A 22804-nucleotide genomic window follows, 5' to 3' on the forward strand; every position below is an offset into this window, starting at 1 on the left:
GCTCCTTTGCAGGGGGAGATGCGCTCTTATTTTTTGAATTTCCAGCTTTTCTGCCCTGCTTTTTCCCCATCTTTGTGGTTTTATCTGTCTCTGGTCTTTGATGATGGTGACGTACGGATGGGGTTTTGGTATAGGTGTCCTTCCTGTTTGATAGTTTTCCTTCTGACAGTCAGGACCCTCAGCTATAGGTCTGTTGGAGATTGCCTGAGGTCCACTCCAGACCCCGTTTGCCTGGGTATCAGCAGCAGAGGTTGCAGAAGATAGAATATTGCTGAACAGCGAGTGTACCTGTCTGATTCTTACTTTGGAAGCTTCCTCTCGTGGGCGTGGGACCCTCCCGGCCAGGTGTGGGATATATTCTCCTGGTGTGCCCGTTTGCTTAAAGCGCAGTATTGGGGTGGGAGTCACCCGATTTTCCAGGTGTTGTTTGTCTCAGTTCCCCTGGCTAGGAAAAGGGATTCCCTTCCCCCTTGCGCTTCCCAGGTGAAGTGATGCCTCGCCCTGCTTCAGCTCTTGCTGGTCGGGCTGCAACAGCTGACCAGCATCGATTGTCCGGCACTCCCTAGTGAGATGACCCCAGTACCTCAGTTGAAAATGCAGAAATCACCGGTCTTCTGTGTCGCTCGCGCTGGGAGTTGGAGACTGGAGCTGTTCCTATTCGGCCATCTTGCTCCGCCCCCGGTAACAATTATTTCTTAAACGTGATTAATTTTTCCAGACCTTTTAAGATAGGAACTAAGGACAATGATGGGAAAGAATTGGGATCTCAACAGAATCCATGAGAACAATGGATCTGTCTGAAAATCTTGACAGCTGGAGCCTTTCATTTGCATAACATTGTTATTTAATTTAATATTTTCAAGTGGATGAAATGCTTATGAAATTCACTGGGCCAATAACCCTGGAGATTTGAATCATTCAGCCAGGAAATAGTAACTCAAGGCAGGTCAGGTTTCTGGTAGCAGTCAAGGTTTGGGGGCATCTGGTTCCATTACACTGCTAGAGTGCTTCCACGTAAGAAATTATGTGCCTTGGGTTTTATCAAAGCAAGTAAGAAAGTATGTGCCTTGGGTTTTATCAAGTTAATTCTCACCGAGGCCCCTAGAGAGGGTGATGGGCATACCTGTGGAGTCCTTAAAGCAAATAATTTAAGTGTTAGTATTTAGAGAGAAAGAATAAAATGACTTTAGAAGGAATCCACTGTAATCACCCTGATCAAAGTCATGGTCATCATCTCTTGCCTGGTTTGCCTTGCTTCTGCTTTCAATCCCTTGGAATTTTGACTCAACATAGAAGCTAAAGTGATCCTTTTAAAACAAAAGTCACATCATATCAATCTGTTTTCTCAAAACCCTCCTAATAGTTTCCTATTTTGTTCAGAGTAAAAGTCCCTGTGAGATCTGTGGTGGCCGCCCAAACTCCTGGCTCCCTCAATAACATGTGAGACATCACCCCCAGCTACTCTCTCTTCACCACTCTGCTCTAGCCACAGTGGCCCCTTTCCTGTTCTGTGGACATGCCAAGCATGCGTTCCCCGAGGGACTTTGCATTCTGCCCACAACACTCCTTCATCAGATATCAAAAAGCGTAGTTCTTAAGGTCTCTGCACAAATACAAGATTCTGTGCTACATAAAATAGCACCCTGGCCAGGTGCAGCAGCTCATGCCTGCAATCCCAGCTACTCAGGAAGTTAAGACAGGAGGATCACTTGAGCCCTGGAGTTTGAGACCAGCCTGGGCAACACAGTGAGACCCCCAACTCTTAAATAAACAAATAAGCATCCTGTTTGTCACCTCAATACTTTCTATCTCCCTGATCCCATTTCATTTTCTCTGTAGCACCTGCAGCACTTATTACCATCTGTCATGTGAGATATTTCCTCACCTGTTTGTCTCCCCTAGACTGGATACTCTGCAAGGGCAGAGGTGGGGTTTTGTTCACTGCAATATCTCCAGCTACTCAAACAGTGCTTGGCACTATTCATAGTCAATGTATGTTGGATGAAAAGATGATGTTAATAATGATGTTATATGGTGTTAGTAATGATGACAATGAAGCTAGCTCATGGCACATATGTGTGCCAGGCACTGTCTAATTGTGTTACATCCATTAACTCATGCCATCTCCACAATGAGGTATTGCTATTCTCATATCATGGGTAGGGACACTGAGACATAAGAGATGAGGTATTTGGGTTAAGATCACACAATAAACAATTCAATAAATTAACAAGTTGGAATGGGTCTTTGAGATGCTTAACTGATTTCCTTTAACTTACAGGTGGGGAAACCATGTCCAGGTGAGTTGCTAATGAAAAGAATGGCAGCTGGGACCTCCACTTAATGTATCTTTCCTGGGCCTCTGTCAGCTGCAGAACTACCAAAGCCCACCTCTTTTAAATGATATCAGCACCCTATCTTTACACAGCCAGCAACCCATGGAGTTTAGCAGAGTACACAATAAGCACTCAACAAATACAGTGTGGAAAAAAAAAAAAAAGAAGAAGAACGAGAGATGATAAAGTTTTTGGAAGCCAAGAAACTCTTCTCAGATTAGTAGCAGGCTTGGCAATGCAGTCAAACCCACTTTCTTGGGGCCTGAGAACTGCATCTGAGATAATCCTCCATATAGCACTAACTGTCCCTACAGAATGTTTGTGAGTGCTCAGCTTTGGGGTAACTTCCCCAGGCACAGCAAATGGTTGGGCAGGGATTCTAGCAAGCAACCTGTACTAAGGGCCAACTGGCATGAAGCTTTATATGTATAAATATCCCACTATTCATCCACATTTTCCACCTCTAGGAACAAAGACTGATGCACATTTCACCCCGATTTCACTAGACTCAAAACGCATGCGTGTACGAGTGTGTAGTGGGTGTGTTGGTGGGTGTCGTCAGCAGGTGTGCTGTGAGTATGTGGGGAAACAGGCGGTGAAGGGAAGAGTCCGCACATACGGTCAGTTCTGGATACTCCCAATCCTTGTGTGACGGCCTTGTCTCCTCTCTCCTTTCCTGACCACCTCTACATGTCAATTAATAAAACACTCCTCTCTTCTCTCCAAAATCTCCATGTCAATTTTTCATCAGAACGACACTGAAGAAGTGCTTATGTACATATGGTATTAAGTGAAATTTCTTATGTACATATGGTATTAAGTGAAATTTCTTATGTACATATGGTATTAAGTGAAATGTCATAAACACAGTTAAACTAAGAGACCCAGCCCCATCCCATTCTTCCTGGTGTCCTGCCCCTGGGTTTTACTAAGCAAAGAAGCATCCAAACACCATCTTTGTGGCCTCACAATTCAGCAGCACCAAGGGCACGTGAGTGCCTTGGGCAGGTGAGCTGGCTGTTGCGGGGTGTGGCTGCCAGTCAGCAGGGTTCCTAGGGCCAACTCCTAGCAGGTCACTATCTGAGACAGAGTGGTGGGTGTACTTCACACCTTGGTCACGCCCATGAAGAGTCTGGGGATCATCACTCTGAGCGGTTGTATTTGCCTTCAATTACTGGGATGAGGACAGGAAGTGTTATTGGTGAGAAAATACCTCTTCCCTCACCTCCCAGATCTCACCCAGTACAAGAATCAGAGCCTCAGACTTCCTTGGAGACCCTGATTTCAAGTGCAGGTAGAAGGTCGCAGCTGCAGCTCTGCACGTGCTCATCTTGCTCTCATCAGTTTGTGCTCAAACATCCTGCCAGTTTTTAACTGTGGTATTCAATGAGCCATAGGTTTTCCACTTGTATATTGTTATCTCTAATCAACTCTCTTAAACTGAAATGTATCCTTTGAATTTTAAAGACTGTTAAACTTTATAACAAGAATAAAGCGTAAGGCTTTAGGTGCATTTTCTCTTTTCCTTTGCCCTCACTTTACAGATGGGGAAACTGAGCCTCAAGACAGGGTAAGTCATGTGTCTAAGATCACCAGCAGATGAAACTGGGATTGGAAGGCGAGGCAGTCTCTCTCCACAGCCTGTGCCTTTAACTATGGACTACTTTCATTATCACTCATCCCTGTGTTACTAGGCTTACGTGTTAAAAGCAGTATAGTTTTAGGAATGCTTAGGTTCTTTTTGTAACAGGTGAAGCTTTCCATGGCATCGCACTTACAGCTAAGTGGAGTGGACTCTTAGTAGCACCAGAATCTGATTCTTCAAACCCACTATTTGTTCTTTCCAAAAGCTGTGGAGACAAAAAGCAAACAACAGTACGTGAGTCCAAATTTTGCAAAATGTTGGCAAAAATGAGAAAAGAGGCTTCAGAAACTTGAGAAGTTATGCAGTTTATCAGTAATATAAAAATCTGATATAACATATCTAACAAATATGTTAACAGAATATTTAAACTTCTAGATCACCTCAGCACTTGAATCCAGAAAAATAATTCACGTTATATCCATTTTCACCTAGCAAATTGATAATAATGAAAAAAATAAGACCCCATATTGATTCTACTATCAAACACACATTTACTGTAGATAGTGTGGATAGCATTGAAAAAGACAAGACTCCTGCTCTCATGAAGCTGACATTTTGGAAAAAACGAAGCATAGACAAATAAATGTACAAATAAGAAAACATTTGGAAGTGATCCATGCTGTAATGAGAATAAAATACAAGGATGTGATATGGAGTGACTGAGAGGCTACTTTACAGCAGATGGCCAGGCAAGGCCTTCTCCAAGGAAGTGACAATTCAGGTGAATCCTAAATAAGAAGAAGAATTAAACCAGATAAAGGTGTGGCAGGAGAGTATTCGGGAATAGGAAATAGTCAATGATATGCATCAAGACAGAACAAACATGGTAAGTCAAGGAATGGAAAGACCAGTGTCACTAGGGCATGATGTTAGTGAGGGTGGCGGGAAAATGACATTCTCATAGACCTTGGCGGGAGAACAAATTGTTAAAACCTTTCTGGTTCCCTAGCAAGCAGACTCAGAGATGGGAGAGAAAAAAAAAAGAAAAGAACACCTTCTGGGCAATTAGTGCATATCTTTTGAATCTAGGGATTCTATCCTAATAAATAATTAGACGAGTGCACAATGGTGCATATGTAAGGAAATGCATTCATACAATAAATACTCAATGAATGATTACCATGTATCCTGACACTGTTCCCTGTGCTGATAATTCAATAATAAACCAAGTATTAAAAATCCATGCACTGGCCGGGCACGGTGGCTCAAGCCTGTAATCCCAGCACTTTGGGAGGCCGAGACAGGCGGATCATGAGGTCAGGAGATCGAGACCATCCTGGCTAACACTGTGAAACCCCGTCTCTACTTAAAATACAAAAAACTAGCCGGGCGTGGTGGCGGGCGCCTGTAATCCCAGCTACTTGGGAGGCTGAGGCAGGAGAATGGCATAAACCTGGGAGGTGGAGCTTGCAGTGAGCTGAGATCCGGCCACTGCACTCCAGCCTGGGTGACAGAGCGAGACTCCGGCTCAAAAAAAAAGAGATCACGCCACTGCACTCCAGCCTGGGTGACAGAGTGAGACTCGGCCTCAAAAAAAAAAAAAAAAAAAAAAAAAAAATCCATGCACTGATAATTCCATAATAAACCAAGTATTAAAAATCTATTTTCCTATGGCAGAGTGGACATACAATAAAAGAAGAAGTTTCATAGTTGAATACAAAGTGCAAGGTGCTATGGCAGAGAAGGAAGATTCAAAGAGCTCGAGGAGAGATTAGTTTGTAACTTTATGTAGGGTGATTAGGGAAAGCCTCACTGAGCTCAGGAGTTCAAGACCAGGCTAGGCAAGATGGCAAAATCCCATCTTTACAAAAAAATACAAAAATTAACCAAGTGTGGCAGTACACACCTATAGGAGGCTGAGGTGGGAGGATGGCTTGAGCCTGGAAGGTGGAGGTCGCAGTGAGCTGAGATTGTACCACTGCATTCCAGCCTGGGCAATACAGCCAGACCCTGTCTCAAGAAAAAAAGACATCTTAACTGGAAAGTTGCTGGATACATGGGTTTGAAGGTCAGAGTATTTAAAGTCATAAGATTGGATGAGATCAACAAAGGAGTACACAAAGAAGAAACGGGGTCCCAGGACTGATGCCTGGGGCACCCACCACTAAGAGCTGGAGAGATGAGGAGGAACCAGCAGGAAGACTCAGACTGAGCAGGCGAGCTAGAAGGAAAACAAGGAGAACATGAGATTCTGGAACCAAGTGAAGGAGGAGTTTTATGAAGAGAATGAGCAGTCATGTCAAGTGTCATGACAGATCAAGGAAAATAAGGCCTGAGATTTTTGTTTTTTTAAGAGACAGGGTCTCGCTCTGTCACCCAGGCTGGAGTGCAGTGGTGTGATTTTGGCCCACTGCAGCCTCAACCTCCCAAGCCCAAGGGATTCTCCCACTCTGCCCGAGTAACTGGGACTACAGGTACATGTCACCAGGCCTGGTTAATTAAAAAAAATTTTTTTTTTGTAGAGACAGGGTCTCACTAAGTTTCCCAGGCTGCTCTCAAACTCTTGGGCTCAAGCAATACTGCCATCTTGGCCTCCCAAACTACTGAGATTACACAGGCATGAGCCACCGTGTCCCGCCAGGTCTGAGAATTGATCACTGAGTTTAGCAACATGAGGCCTGAGAACTGACCACTGTGTTAGCAAAATGGAGGAGGCTATTACTGACTCTGATAAGAGCCATTTATTACAACATTATTTATGTGAAAAAAATAGAAAAAAAATAACTAGCAATAGCATAGGTTAAATAAATTATAGAGGTATACATTACACTTTCAGATAAATTGTTCCCCTTTATCTTGCTTTGAAGCTCTTTATTTTTATTTTTTTACATAGAGACAGGGTCTCACTCTGCCACCCTGGCTGGAGTGTGGTGGTGTGAGCATAGCTCACTGCAGCCTTGAGCTCCTGGGCTCAACTGATCCTCCCACCTCAGCCTCTGGAGTAGCTGGGACTACAGGCACAAGTCACTACGCCTGGCTCTTGAAGCTTTTCTTTGTATAGTGACACATCCAAAAGGAATGCAAATCCTGTATCCAAAGCCTCGATATGTGCCATGATGGTCATCAACACCCAACTCCAGTTTCCTGATTGGTGGGCTTGGGCTGCCTGCCCTACATTATAGAGGCTGGACAGCTAAACACCACATTTCCTAGACTCCTTTGAGCTAGAGTTCCAGAAGTGATTTTAGCTCTTCCAGTTAGACGCATGAACTTTTCTTTTTCTTCACTGCCTCTTTGATCAGGTATATATTAAAAATAAGGCGTCCAAAATGATATTATCTTTATGAAATAAACACATTTAAAAGCTTATGCAGCAGGATTACTTTCCTCTGTGGTAGCTTTCTTTTCTGCTGGCTTCTTTTAAGCTGCTGTTTTCTTGGTACCTGCTGCCTTTTTTCCCACCAGAGGTTTCCTCTGCTTCTTAGCACCCACAGCCATTTTTTCCTCTCTTTCCCACCACAGGCTTCTTCCTGCAACCCCCTTCTCATCTGATTTAGCCTCTAGGGCTAGTGCTGCTGTTGCTGCTGTTGCTACTGCTGCGGCTGCTGCTACCTTATCCCCCAGAGTTTGTGATTCTTGGCCTGGCAAAGAATGGTGTCCTGACACATGTGTTTGCATATGGGTTTAGCTTTAACATGAGTTTCAGATTTTTCAGTGAGTTCTTTGGGACTCTGCAATGAATCTGCTTGCCTGCTGCTTGAAGTGCTCTTTGGATCTCCAGGCTTTTCAAGCTTTTGCTAAGGTCTGTGTTGCTCATCTTGTGCATGGGAAGATTTTCCTGAGGGAAGCAGCTTTATGCCTAGTGCCATATAATTCATCTAACTTCCAGAAAGCACTTTCAGTCCAATGCAGAAACATCCCACATGCCCACCAGGAGCAAGTTTCAAAATGTTCAGTTTTCTTACATTAAGCAGAGTCATTCCAGGGATGTTTCTGAAGGCCTTCATGATACCACTGTCCTCATTATAGATGATGAAGGGTGTTCTGTGTCAGATACAATGATGGTTTATCATTTTGTCCTTGCCAGCTCTTATTTGCTAAGAGGCACAGACCTTTTCGATATCATTCCAGGTTTTAAGTTTCTTATGCAGCAAAACTGCCTCCTGGGTCTTCTTGTAGCCTTCAACTTTTATCTTCAACCACCAAAGGAAGTTCAGGAACTTCCTCAATACAATGACCTTTAGACATGACCAGCATTGGTAAGGCTGAGGCAGCTGGGGCAGAGCAAATGGCATATCATTTTTGGGTTGTGTTCATTCTACAGTGCCAATGGCACCAGGTTTTTGTTGGTGCAAACACGCAATCTTCATGACCCACATTTCCAAAGGCACCCTAGCCAGAACAATGAGTCCCATCACCTCAGACGCTGGGTATTGGAGCCACAGCTCTGCCAGTACCCTAAAACTTCTCACCCTACCATGGCATGTACTCATCCACTGATAGGAGTAGACTCCAAAAAGGGAGAGTTATCTGGCAAAAACGTCATTTTGCCTGCTGTGTTCAAGCCTGCCTTTCTACCAGATGTTGTGAACTTTGTTCACACCAACTTGTACAAAAAAACAAAGAGCCCTATGCTGCCTGTGAATTAGCAGGTCATGAGAACAGTGCCTTTAGAAGACAGAAGTGGGGCAGAGAAAATCTGTGATTTCCAATGGTGAGCACAGTTATGAAGACTTTGTCTTTTAGCTTCCGACGTACAGGCCATGAGTTTAGTGAGGATAGAGAAGCAAGACACAGGGATGCAGGACATTCATTTTTTTGGCAGTGTGGATCAAGCCAAAAAGCTGTGTGACTCTTGAGGCAATATTAGTGGGGGTGACAAGACTGTCCCCGAACATCAGCTAGGGTGATGTGTCTATGGAATCAGTCATTCCAGTGGCTGCTTTCTGATTCCTTATCTTCCTAATCATGGGGCAGAGGTAGCCCCCTGACAGTCCAGTTCATCAGTTCAGGCTTATTTCTGGAGGCCCACCTAAAGGCCACTCTTTTAGATCTTCCAATAATCTTGTAAACACTGATTTTTAAAAATAAAGGGTTTTTTTTTTTTTTTTTGCTTAAAGTAGCTAGAGTGGTTTCTGAATCCTGCAAATGAAGGCTGACTGATTCAAAGATTCAATACAAGTGTCTTTTTGTTGTTTGTTTGTTTTACTTGATTATTTTTATTTTTGTAGAGATGGGGTCTCACTATGTTGCCCAGGCTGGTCTCAAACTCTGGGCTCAAACTCCTGCCTCAGCCTCCCAAAGTGCTAGGACTACAAGTGTGAGCCACCATACCTAGCCCATAATATTAATACAAGTTTGTATAGATGTTTTCCTAATGGGGATGGAGAAGAGGAAATGACAGCACCCAAAACACTGGAAAGCAAAACTTTCTAAAAATCTGCTTTACCTATTTTTCTCCCTGTAAGTCCCAAGCTTGTCAAGTGGAAAACACACTTTAAAGCCGTAAGTGTTGAATGACACTATTTTCATTTTTTTTTTAAAAAGCAGCATTGACATGACTATATACACAGGAAAATAAAAAGCCTAGATATAGAAATACACACCTTACAAGGTTTAACACAATAACCTAAAAGTGACATTATAGAAGATTTTTATTTTCTTCTTTATATTTCCATTGAATGTGTATTGTTTTGTTTGTGCGTGTGTTTTGTCTTAAGACACAGCGTCTTGCTATGTTGCCTAGGCGGGAGTGCAGAGCACAGGGGCAATGATAGCACACTAGAGTCCCAAACTCCTGGGCTAAAGCAATCCTCTTGCCTCACCCTCCTGAGTAGCTGGGACTACGGGGCATACCACCATGCCCAGCTATGTATTGTTTTGTAATCAGAAAAACACTAAAGCAATTTCTATTTGGAAAAAAGCTGTTAACCTTTCATCTAATGTAATAATGTCCACAGACTCTCGGTTAGATTCAGAACTCCTTTCTAGTCAATACGTGTGGAACAAAATGCTATGATGTTAGGATTTTTTGGTAAATCAAATAATAGTGTAAAAAATACCATCTAAAAGCATGCAAGTTTAAATTTGCAAAGAATACAATACTGTAATTATATTGGAAGTATGAGACACTTTGTGTTTGTTTCTTATTAGTGTGAAAATGGAATCTGGAACTTAAACAATCTAGTATCTGTTAGAAAAATGAGAGTAAAGGTAATTTTAACTTCAAAGCAAATAACTTTAAAACCAATTTCTGTTACATAGTTGAAATAAAAGTAACCCTAACTGCTTGATAAGGCTAGAAAACAGCTGTTCTTTGCTTTGTTTTGCAACATTATCACCTGCAAGACTTCCTGGAATTGACAGTGTGTACCAACCCCAAATCCTGTCCTAGAATAAACTTTTAGTCAAAGGAACACAGAATCATTTCCCCCACTATCACAAATACGACAAACAGGGACTAGAAGACAATATACTATTGCATTTTTTAGAGTGTTCCAGGACAACAGTTATAAACCAGGTCACTATCAGAAGAGACATGATCATGATCAGATTCTTGAATTTCATAAAATCGACTCTGGCTGCAGTGTGGAAAATGAACTACTGTGGTGCTGGGGGTGGGCACTGCTACCCTAGAAGCAGGAGGCATATTAGGATATTTCAACTGCAGGATTTCTAAATTGTGAATTAATAAGTCAGTGAGAACTCATGGTGGCCTGAACTACAGAACAGGTTATAGAAATGGAAGCGTCACTATTTTTTTTTTTTTTTTTGAGATGGAGTCTCGCTCTGTTGCCCAGGCTGGAGTGCAGTGGTGCAATCTCAGCTCACTGCAGCCTCTGCCTCCAGGGTTCAAGTGATTCTCCTGCCTCAGCCTCCTGAGTAGCTGGGACTACAGGCACCTACCACCACGCCCAGCTAGTTTTTTGTATTTTTAGTAGAGATGGGATTTCACCATGTTAGCCAAGATGGTCTTGATCTCCTGACCTTGTGATCTACCCGCCTTGGCCTCCCAAAATGTTGGGATTACAGGAGTGAGCCATGGCACCTAGTCTGAAGAGTCACTCTTTTATTCATTAATTTCAATAATTATTCGTTGATCCCTGTGCCAGGCACTGAGATTACAACTGTATTATGGTCCCTAAATAGAGCTTAGAGACACAGGCTTATAGTTTAGGAGGTGGAATGGACACAGAACATTGACTGAACATTGGAGGTGGGGAAAGACGAGAGTCAAGGATGACTCTGAATTTTCTAGCTTTAGTAATGGAGTGAATGGTGATGCCTTCTTCATAAGAAACGAAGGGAAGAAGCAAGATCAAAGTAGAGAGAGATGTGTTGAGTTTCAGTTTTAACGCTGCTGGGACATTCAAGGGGAGGTGTCTAGTAGACAGCTGGATATAAGGTGGCAGGCTTTAGAAGAGAGATCTGGGATACAGTTATGGATTTGGGAATTATCATCAATGGCTGATGCATGAAGACCCCACAGTGAATGAGGCCACCGAGAGTGAATAGCTAATGAGAGACAGGAAAAGGCCTAAGATATAACCCTCAGGAACCTCAATTTTAAGGGTTTGGAAGAGTCTGCAGAGAGGATTAAGGAGTAGACAGAGAGGCCGAAAGAAAACTAGGAGAGTGAAATGGTGATGATGGTGATGGTGATGGTGGTGGTGATGGTAACGACTACCGTGATGATGAAGGTGATGGTGGTGGTGATAAATAATGATGAAGTTTTTCACTGATAAAAGCCAAAAGTTATTAAGCATTTACTATGAGTCAAGCACTCTCCTAGGGGCCTTACATGAATCATCTCAATAAATCCTTGAGTAATCCATTAAGTAACACTCAGATTCACACAGCCAGTAAAGGACAGATTAGGGAATCGAACCTAGATCTAACCTAAAACCCACGTTCTCTACACGACAATGCCTTCCAATCAAGTGATAAGCTGAACCTTTCCCCTGATATTTCACAAATAGTACAGGGATGGGGGCAGGAAACAAAGAGAATTATGCGTTGTTGTTGTTGTTTTTAAGTATTTGGGTCTGTTTATGTCTCTAACTTGAACAATTTTCTTTAATCTTTGAGATTTTCTTCTTTGTTTTCTAAGGAGTGGTTAGTACGCATCTTAGTTATGCAGCAGTCACTGGAGATGTTGATTGGAATCTAGCTCCCCTAAGTAGTCCCCTTCCTTTAGTAATTCTTTGTTAATTAAGAAGACAATGTAAAAAAGTGGAGAGAAAAGCAATTTGCAAGTCATTTAAAACTGGCATTTACAATTTGAATTAACTTTTCTTTCTAATTTAAGATTTGGTCCTAAACATATCGAATCCAAGGGATGAGGCAGATATTCAGCCCTGCTCAGATACTCTATTCTCATAAATGTTGCAGGGGAGGCATATGAGGGCCAGAGAGAGAGAGAGAACTCATACCATGACTGAATTACCACAAACTCATAATTCAGCTTGTGGTCTGTAATATTATTGGAAAACAACATTACTCTACAGAGATCAACCTCAACCTATCTTGTCAAAATCCAGAAACAGAATGGCTCTTTTAAAACATAGTTATAGCTAAGAATGCATAGCCAAAGAACCAGCATCATAAAAAGCAATGAGTTCTGCACATAGAGCTTTTTATAGTTATAAATCAGAGAGTACAATTTTATGCCTAATATAACAAAACTAGTTATAATCTTCTCATAAGAATACTCCCATTTAATACATCTTCGTGGTTATCAACATTTACACAATCCATGCATTCACATGCTCAACTACATTCATAAATCCAACATGTATATCTAGTATGTCACCATGGGTTTCTATTGGCACAATAAAATTTGCACTCATTCCAAGGACTGACTTGGTCCTCTGCCAAAAAAAAAAAAAATCTATTAAAATGTCTGCCTTAATAATAAGACCTTCATCCGAACTACCTAATCTTATTTTTCACCCACAAACTACTTCTTTTCTCAACTGATTAATCATTCACGAAGCTTCTACGTAGAGTCCAGCACTGCTTGACCCCACTTCTTCTCCATAGCCTCCACCTACCACCATGCGTTTGCTAGGATTCTGTTTGGGTAAAAAATAATCAGATTTGAGGTTGAAATATCAACCTCAAACTCCCACTGAGAAGTGAAGATGGGTGCCTGAAGAGAATATGGAAAGAAGGCAGTACAACAGTGCAAGCCAACTTTTCAGCTGTCTTATTTGTAAGTCATGAACTCTCTGGTTCACTTGGTGGAATGGCTGAGATGCACAATGCAGTTTTTAGTCCAAAAATATTATTGTATTTGAAATTACAATGATTCGTAGGACAGTTTCTCAATCTGGAGGCATTTCCACAGGATTGGAGGACTCACACGAACAGTATCTCAATGCTTTGGATTTAAAAGCAGCAAAGGCAATAGAAGGTTAAATTTAAGCCTCTCCTACAAAGTGAATCTGTCTGATTAAAAAAAAAAATCAAGAACAAATAGGAACTCAATGGTAAGCCAACTGGCTGCTGAGTTAACAAAACAGTAATCTTATCATCCAAATTTGTGAGGGAACACATAAATATAACACTTGAGCTGGGAAGCCAAGCTTTATAAATAGTATAGATTATGACAGACTATGTGAAAACATGGCAAGAAAAATCCAAGGGCCCCGAGAGACCTCAAACTAATCTACACCAGTTTTAAAATTTAAGAAAATAGAAAGTGAGTATGACTCAGACTGCCAAAAGAGAAAAGTATAGCTGGTGTGTCTGAGGTAAGCCTCCCTCATGTTGCTTCTAAACTACACACTGGTTTCCACAAATTAGGAGGGATGGGAAAAGCTAGAAAACCAATCAGAAAATATCCATGGGGATCACGTAAAGGAGGTTCTCTGAGGAGAAGTTAAAAATGGATTTCTTTATCTTTTAGCAGTGAAGACTGAGAGGACATTTATGGATGTTCAAGTCTATGAAGGGGTGGAAGCAGGCCAGGACCCCTGGAAAGTTGGTGTCTCTGTCACAAATTCTCTCACATTCTGCTTGTCTATGCTGAAGAATGAAAAGCTATTCAGGCAACTTCAGGGCCACTTCTGAGTCAACTGTGCAGCCAGTACTAGTCAGGCTATGACCTGCCCTTGGCTCAGCCCAGAACGGGGGACTGAGTCTGCAGAAGTTCCAGACCACCCAGCATGTGTCAATCCCCTCCCTTCAGAGGATCCCAGGGGCCTGGTTTGGGGTTGGGAGATCCCACAGGCATTTTGGTCTCAGAACTGATATGATGTGCCAAACCACGCTGGACCCCAGTGGACCCCCAACCTTTCTGCATATCCACAAAGAACCTCAGGCTCAGCCCCAAATAAACTCTCATCTCCAAGGTGGCATATCTGTAGCAGTAGTGACCATCTCTTTCTCATGATTCCACTCACATCCTTCACAGCTATTAGGAGAATCTGTGTTCCCTGAAATTGTTATTAACAACAATTACCAGAAACTCAGTAGTTTGTATGAATGTATGTATGAATCAAATCTAATTTAATTTCTGTCTCCCCCACTCCAATTCCATAAGCAAAGAACCATTAACTTTCTATAGTTGCAGAAGTCAAGGCCTATGCAACTTTACTTATTTATTTAGAGACAGAGTCTCACTCTGTCACCCAGGCTGAAGTGCAGTGGCACGATCTCAGTTCACTGCAGCCTCCACCTCCCAGGTTCAAGTGATTCTCCTGCCTCACCCTCCCAAGTAGCTGAGATTACAGGCACCCACCACCATGCCCGGCTAATTTTTGTATTTTTAGTAGAGATGGGATTTTACCATGTTGGCCAGGCTGGTCTCGAACTCCTGACCTCAAATGATCCACCCACCTCAGCTTCCCAAAGTGCTGGCATTATAGGCAGTCTATGCAACTTTAAAAGGCAGTAACAGAAATTGAGGAGGGTGCTACTGAAAGTTTAGCTACATTAAGTTTCCATTTCTTCTTGGGAGCAGATTTTGATGACTCTGCTTATCTCCACCCTCCAATGTGTATTCAGTTCCTGATGATTTCCTTGCCAATTAAAAGGCAGAAGAGCCTGTAGTATGTGTAAGGAAAGGCTAATGAAATCCACTGTGAAAACAGATCCAAACGCTACATGCAAAATGCATGGTATTTAAAACTGCCTTGCAAGAGCCTTACAAATGTTCATATACTTTTGACCTAGTAAACCTACTTCAGAGATTCTATCCTGATAAATTTTCAGCCCAAAGCCATTTAATAGTGAAACAGTATGAACAACCTAAATTGTAGAACAGCTAAGTTATGGTTGAGCTAATAATTGATATGATTTAGTGATTAAAATCTTTACCAAGAGTTTTAATGGCATTGGGAAAGGATTATGTCATGATATGTTATGAAAAAAATCTGCGTACAGAATTACACCTTCAATCTTACCTAATAGATGTAAAAAATAAAATACATGAATAAGGAAACTTGAAGTAAGAAAACCAAAATGTTCATATGAGTGGAGGTAGTGAAACTATGGATGTTTTGATTTCTTGTGTCTACTTTTTTGCATATTCTCAACTTTCTACAACAAATAATCATTACTAGAGAATAAGATAAATTTCTATTGAAAAGTGAAATTGTTGGATCAGATGATTTCCAAGGTCCCATTAGCTATATTCTGCACCATATCCAATAAAAATGTAAGGGGTTGATGTTTTTATGACTAGTATAGCTTTATTAAAGCAATAATACATTCTGGCCAGTATTACTGTTTGTTGAGTGCATTACTTCATGGCCATTAAACTGCACATTCCTTAGAGGCAGGGACTACCCACACTATGTAATAGGCATTCAATAAGTGTTTATAGAACTGAATTTAAATGTGGTAAGTGAATGAGACAGCATTAGTGGAATTAATTATTTGATGATAATACATTTGCTTGCTTGCTTTGACACTTCAGAATTACAAAAAACATTACTGGTTATCTTATATTTTGGATAGATTTTCCCTTTATAAAAACAATCTGAAGCTGGATGCAGTGACTCATGCCTGTAATCTCAGCACTTTGAGAGACCAACCTGGGAGGATCACTTGAGCCCACGAGTTTGAGACCAGCCTCAGCACCATAGTGAGACCTTGTCTCTACAAACAACAACAAAAAAAACAATTAGCCAAATATGGTGGTCATGCCTATAGTCCCAGCTACTCAAGAGGCTGAGGTGGGAGGATCACTTGAGGCCAGGAGGTTGAGGCTGCAGTGAGCCATGATCACACCACTGTACTCCAGCCTGGGCACCAGGGTGAGACCTTGCCTTAAAAAAAAAAAAAAAGAAAGAATACTCATTGCTACATTTTAAAATCCAGGGGTTGGAGGTTGGGAGGAGGGATGAGCAGGCAGAGCACAGAAGACAGAGCAGTGAACACACTCTGAATGATACTATGATGATGAGCAAATACCTGGCATTATACATTTTTCCAAACCCACAGAATGTGTAACACCAAGAGTGGGCCTTGAGGTAAATTCTGGGACTTTGGGTGATTTTGATGTGTCACTGTAGGTCCATCACTTGTAACAAATATACCCTCTGGTGGAGGATGATGATAATGAGGGAGGCTGTGCATGGGGTGGGAGGGGAGCAGAGAGTATAGGGGAAATGTCTGAGCCTTCTTCTATCCAATTTTGCTGTAAACCTAAAATACCCTTAGAAAATAAAAGTCTTATAAAACAAAACACCAACCAACCAATCAGCAAAACAAGCAAACAAACAAACCTGACCTTTCACAGAACATAGTCTGGTAACTGAAAAATGCTCTAGGGTAAGTATGACTTTCTAAACCACAGTGTCAGTTTACTGCTACAAGGTGATGAAATCACTTATCATGAGATGACCCTTGGGTTGTGTACATTTCAGGGGTCATAAGGAAGTAAAGAAGATTCATCAAAATTAAATTTTTATATTTAATTGATGGACCAATACTATGAAAAAGCTGAGATACCAGTAAAAGAATTCCAAACATGTTTTCTGGTTGTAGAATACCTAAACCAGTCCAGAAAATGCCAGAGCATGTGTTTTTGAAATAATAAGACAGTGTGATTCCTTTCATCTCGCCGTAGGTGTTCCAGATGAGAAAGAGAATTAAGATTAACTCATACAAAAGAAAGCCACTATCATTCAGGATAAGGCATTGTGGTTACTAAAAACATAAGGAGTCATCCAAGGCTGAAAGAAACCAAAAGTGATTGCAGAGGCGATAGGGGTTTTAACTTTCTTGAAAGTATTGCAAAGAATTGCTGCAGAAGCCATTCCAAATGTGAAAAAAAAAAAAAAAAAACAAAGTGTTCCCATATTATTTTGGAGGTCCCACAGCAGCTTTGGGTTAAAATGATTTAAGTAGTGGGAGAATTCCCAAATTCAAATTTTCTCAAGCAAAATAAAAATATAAAATTACTCTATCTGGGTTAAGCAGAATCATACTTCACCTTAATAAAGAAATATTCTATCTGGTGCCAATACTTTCCTATAATTGAATTTGGTTTCATTCTTTTGTGTGGGTAGTGAACCAAAAGAGGGAAGGAATATTTACATCTTGGAGACAGGATAGAGAAGAGAGACAGCTGGAAAAAGTACCAAAGAAAATCTTTGAGGGGACAGCCACCAGCAAATTCCAGAAGCACCAACCTCAGATACAAGTGAATGCCTTGGCTGCTGATACCAGCAGAATACACCTTGGATGCACCCTTAATACCTCTGCTTGGGATATGATTATGAGTGCTGCAAGTTCATTTCAATCTGGCAGTAATCGTTGCAAGGAAATTTCAGTACAATGAAACACTTTAGCTATTCCCTTGATATTCATATTAAGGGAATGGCCCAGACCATACCTATTTAACTTATGAATTTTGCAGAGTATTTCAAAGGTTAAGTCACTCTTCTATATTAGCATTAAGTTGGATATATTGTATTCCATCAGTGGAAGAGGCACCTGATTTTCTTTCATGCTCTTTTTGGATTCCTGCATTACATGTGTGTGGTGGTGATTGCGTGTGTGTGTGTGTGTGAGAGAGAGAGAGAGAAGGGGCAGGGGAGAGGAGGACAAAAATGAAAGGTCTATGTTAATTAGCTATTATCATATCACTCATGGGTAGCAGAAGTTTAGGAGGCAAGAGAGTAAGAAGGGTAAATAGCAAAAGGTTATTGATAGATTCCCCATTGTTAAGAAAGATGATCCTAAACTTGTAAAAGAAGGCAAAGAGGATAATTTCATGTCCTTTCAAAAGCATCATTTAACAGGCCCACCCAGACCAGGCGCAGTGGCTCATGCCTGTAATCCTAGCACTTTGGGAGGCTGAGGCAGGCAGATCACGAAGTCAGAGGTTTGAGGCCAGCCTGGCCAATATGGTGAAACCCCATCTCTACTAAAAATACAACTAAAAACACAAAAATTAGCCTGGGCAACAGAGCGAGGCGAGACTCCATCTCAACAAAAAAGCAAAACAAAACAAAACAAAAAAACAGGCCCACCAAACAATTAAATTTTTTTAGTATAATGTTAATTAATGGCAATTTCTCTGTGAAAATGACATGTTAACTTGTAGATTTGCTTCCAGCAGACGTAAGCCTTTTTTTTTTTTTTTTTTTTTTTTTTTTTTTCTGAGACAGATTCTCACTCTGTCACCCAGGCTGGAGTGCAGTGGCTCCTTCTCAGCTCACTGCAACCTCCACCTCCTGGGCTCAAGTGATTATCCTGCCTCAGCCTCCCGAGCAGCTGGGACTACAGGCATGCACCACCACACCCGGCTAATTTTTATATTTTTAGTAGAGACAGGGTTTCACCATGTTGGCCAAGCTGGTCTCGAACTCCTGACCTCAAGTGATCTGCCCTACTCAGCCTCCCAACGTACTGGAATTATAGGCACGAGCCACTGTGCCCAGCCTTTTTCCAGTAGAGATAAAAGTTTTGCTGTCTGGTAGGAAAAAAACAAAAAATAAAAGCCTCCAGAGGTCATAGCTTATTGCCCTGTACATGAACCAGTTTTGTATCTAACCTAGTAATCTCATTCTACTATTACTGTATTAAAGTGCCTACACATGGTCTGTTCCTCAATGCTCCTTGAAAAAGCTTTAGCATCTTACTGGTTCCCTCATTACTTAATGAGATTTTTCAAAAACTGCTCTTCTATATCATTCAGAAGAGCAATTTAATATAATAGAAATATTTACTTGTAAAGTTCCTTCCTTGTTGTTCCCCATTACCTATTAGAATGACTTTGCTCTAGTTTTGACAAGGCTTTTAAAAATTTTTTTGTAGAGATGGGGGTCTCACTATGTTGTATTTTAGTTGTATTTTAGTGGAGATGGGGTTTCACCATATTGGCCAGGCTGGCCTCAAACTCCTGCCCTAAATTGATCCTCCCACCTCGGCCTCCCGAAGCACTGAGATGACAAGTATGAGCCAACCTGACAAGGCTTTATTTTAAAAGTCATGTTTAAAAATACTTTTTTACACCCTAAAAATTATGGAAAATTGAATATGGACAAAGTTTTGTTTTTAATTTTTAAAAATGTGGGGCATCAAACATGTTAAGCATGCAGATGAAAGGCAGGTAAAAAAATTCAGCGTTCCACTTAAGAAATAGGTAGTGATGCTATTAGCTTGACACAGGGGAGACTAAACTACCTTTATTTGCTGTACAACAGTGTGGTAGTCAAAACTGGATGTTCCCCCCACCCCTTTCAGGACACATATTGTATCATGGGTTCTTTAATTTAGTGTATGGGTTAGGTAGGGACATATTTGAAAGCACTAATTTCACTCTTGATTGCCAAATTCATAAAGTGAATTGCTTAAGGTTAGATAAGAATCATCTGTTCATAAAACTAGTGCCAAAATTAATTATAATAGAAGGGTAATTTTATTTCTGATCTTTTAAAGTCAAGGGATCAGTGATCAAACAATTAAAATGAAGAGTCCATATTTTAAAATAACAAATTCAATTTGTTGGATATTTTCTTTTTTGTTTACTTACTATGTTTCTTGGAATTTTATTTATTAAGCAATAAAATGGCAGTGAACATAACTGCATAAAATTTTGGAATACTTCTCTATATGTTATCATAGTAGAAAGATGTTTTTCAGAATTTGTCTTATGATGCCAAATTATTCTGAAATTTCCTAAATGGTTGATAAACAGAGTAAGAACTGGATTATACACCAGCTCCTGCAGTTTCCAACTGCACATTCCAGTTTTAAAGTCTAACCATAATGTATGCTTTCCTCAGAAGGGTGCCTGGCATTTATTTATAATGGTCAATTTTTGTTGTTGTTGTTGAGATGGAGTCTCATTCTGTTGCCCAGGCTGGAGTACAGCAGTGCGATCTCAGCTCACTGCAACCTCTGCTTTCTGGGTTCAAGCAATTCCTGCCTCAGCCTCCCGAGCTGGGATTACAGGTGCCTACCACCACACCCAGCTAATTTTTGTATTTTTAGTAGAGATGGGGTTTCGCCCTGTTGGCCAGGCTGGTCTCGAACTCCTGACCTCAGGTGATGCCTGCCTAGGCCTTCCAAAATGCTGGGAGTACAGGTGTGAGCCACCGCACCTGGTCTATAATGGTCAGTTTTTAAGTATATGCCTGAAAAGTGACATGATCTCGATGAATGCCCTTCTAATTCTAACAACATACCAAAGCACAAATTAAGATCTCACTTGGTCCTAAAATAATAAAGCAAGCCATCGATTTGTAAACAGTTTATACACACAAATTCCTAGCAATGCCATAAAAGAGCTATAAAAAGGAAGTTTTATGCCTAAGCAAAAAAAATTAAGTAGAGCTTAATTTCAGCATTTATTCATTGTAACAGCTTTGGAAAAAGTTTCCAAGTTTGTGCTCAGACAGGGTGCTGAATTTGGAAAGAATAACTCAAATTATTAAAATTAAATATTAATGGTGGATTTTATTAAAATGCCAAAGAATTATTCAAGGTTCTGGTGGTTTCTATAGTTGCACAGTTTAAACCATAAGCTGGATTTCTTCCTTCTTTTTTTTTTTCCTTTTCCATTTTGGTAAGAGGGAAGCAACTGGGCTATACAAGCTTGTCTTATGATGCTTTCATGGCTGTCTTGTTGGAGCTCTTCTTCTTATCCTTTCTACCTAAGCTGATAATTCTGTCTTCATCTTATTTCCCTTCCTCAACTACAGTAAGCAAGTTGTATTGTTACACTTTCTTCCCTACAATAATGAGGTCAGGTTGCCACAGTCTCAACTGCTCTGAAGGCATTTTATTTTTAACAGGACCAACCACTAACAGTAGAGACTTAAAGTCCTCTGCCTTAACTCTGAGATACAATCCCACCTGTAGTGTCACTTTATTTCCACCCGTTATTCATTCATAGCCTAAAAGCTCCTTAAGTACCAGGAAGAAAGCAAGAGAGTCTGAAAGCTCAGGTTCCTGTTACTCCTCCTCTGTCTAAAGACAGGCTTGGAATCTTACTCTTCTAAACACCACTGGTCACTCTGATAAGCTTAACTTTTCTTTAAAATGAACTTTTAAGTGCTGACAAATGTTTTCTTTTCCACTGACTTTTTATATAACTTTTAAATAACATATACTCAAGAAGGCATGCATTATTTAACAAGTTACCTGACTCTAGACCAGTATCTGACTCAGAGAAGATACTCAATACATTTTTTGATATATAAATTTGAAAAAAATGAAATAATTGTAAACTGTCTTTAAAATACAGACAAGAAAAGAAAAAGGAAATAACATGACCCATAACTCATAATGGCAGCAGCCGACATTTCAGTATGTACTCTACTAGTCATTCAACATCCTAGAAATATACATAAATCATGATGCATGCATTATTTTTGTGTGTGCTTAATATGTAGTGAATATTTTTCCCATCTGCTAAATATTCTTTTGCAATGCCATTTTATGGTCACATAGCATTCCAATAAATCAGTGCAATAGTGTGCTGGTAATTTAACTTTCTTCCCTATTGTTGACCTTTTAGGTTGTTCCCTTTTTGGTATTATTATTATTATTGGTACTGACAGCTATAAACATTTGTGTGGCTGAATCTTTATGAATACTCATGATGATTTCCTGGTGCTAAATTCCAAGAAGCAGAATATTAAGGCTTTGGATTTGTAATCGGCGAAATCCTTCTAGTAATGTAAATCAAATATTAATCTTTCTAGCAATTTAAATCAAATTTTAGGGTAGCTTGAGGTGTGGTGCATGCACAAATGCTTTACTGGGTCTTAGTTCGTCATCTCCAGTATTATTCACCTCTATCACTGAATTTATACTTTTGAGGCTCATTGAAGCAGTCATTCTCCCAGGAGCCTGTTGTTACAGAACCCTCAGAGAGTAAGAAACTGTCTTTCATTAAAAGAGCTCCATAAGCTTGCAGTGAGCTGAGATCGCACCACTGTACTCCAGCCTGGGCAACAGAGTGAGACTCCATCTCAAAAAACTAACTAACTAACTAACTAACTAACTAACTAACTAACTAAATAAATAAAAGAGCTCCATAATATTTGCACCTGTTCTTTCGTGCCCAGTTGGAGTAGTATACTTGTCTCTCAATTCTTCTTCTAGTAGCAAGCACATTTTAAAAAGTAAATCTTGTTCTTTTAAGACTTTGTAAATCTTTACTGTACTCATCCTTCATAGGTAAAGTAAAACATGAGTTGAGCCAAGTTTGCACCACAACAAACGGACAAAACCTGGCCCATGAATAGAAATTAATTTCAACTTGTGAGAAAGAAATGAATAAAAAGTTAGCCTTAAAAAAGCATTTATAGCTATCTATGAATAACTGTCTTTAGAAGACTATTAAATTTTTCTTTAAACATTTATCACCATTTGGTAAATAAGGTAACAGAATTACTTTTTTTTTTTTTTTTTTTTT

At 40.4% G+C, this 22804-nt stretch overlaps 1 protein-coding gene and 1 pseudogene across 2 annotated transcripts in view; both read right to left on the bottom strand.

Moving 5' to 3' along the window:
* ANKRD44 (ankyrin repeat domain 44) overlaps positions 1 to 22804 on the bottom strand; it is a 207021-nt gene that overhangs the window by 38349 nt on the left and 145868 nt on the right. For both annotated transcript variants that reach the window (XM_017869304.1, XM_017869305.1), the window contains exon 16: positions 4115 to 4186. In XM_017869304.1, coding sequence (XP_017724793.1) covers positions 4115 to 4186 — 72 coding nt within the window. The remainder of the gene's footprint in view (positions 1 to 4114; positions 4187 to 22804) is intronic.
* On the bottom strand, positions 7288 to 16989 carry LOC108527807 (60S ribosomal protein L4 pseudogene; annotated as a pseudogene).

The sequence above is a fragment of the Rhinopithecus bieti genome, unplaced genomic scaffold, assembly GCF_001698545.2.
Source record: "Rhinopithecus bieti isolate Rb0 unplaced genomic scaffold, ASM169854v2 scaffold_2572, whole genome shotgun sequence".
Lineage (NCBI taxonomy): Eukaryota > Metazoa > Chordata > Mammalia > Primates > Cercopithecidae > Rhinopithecus > Rhinopithecus bieti.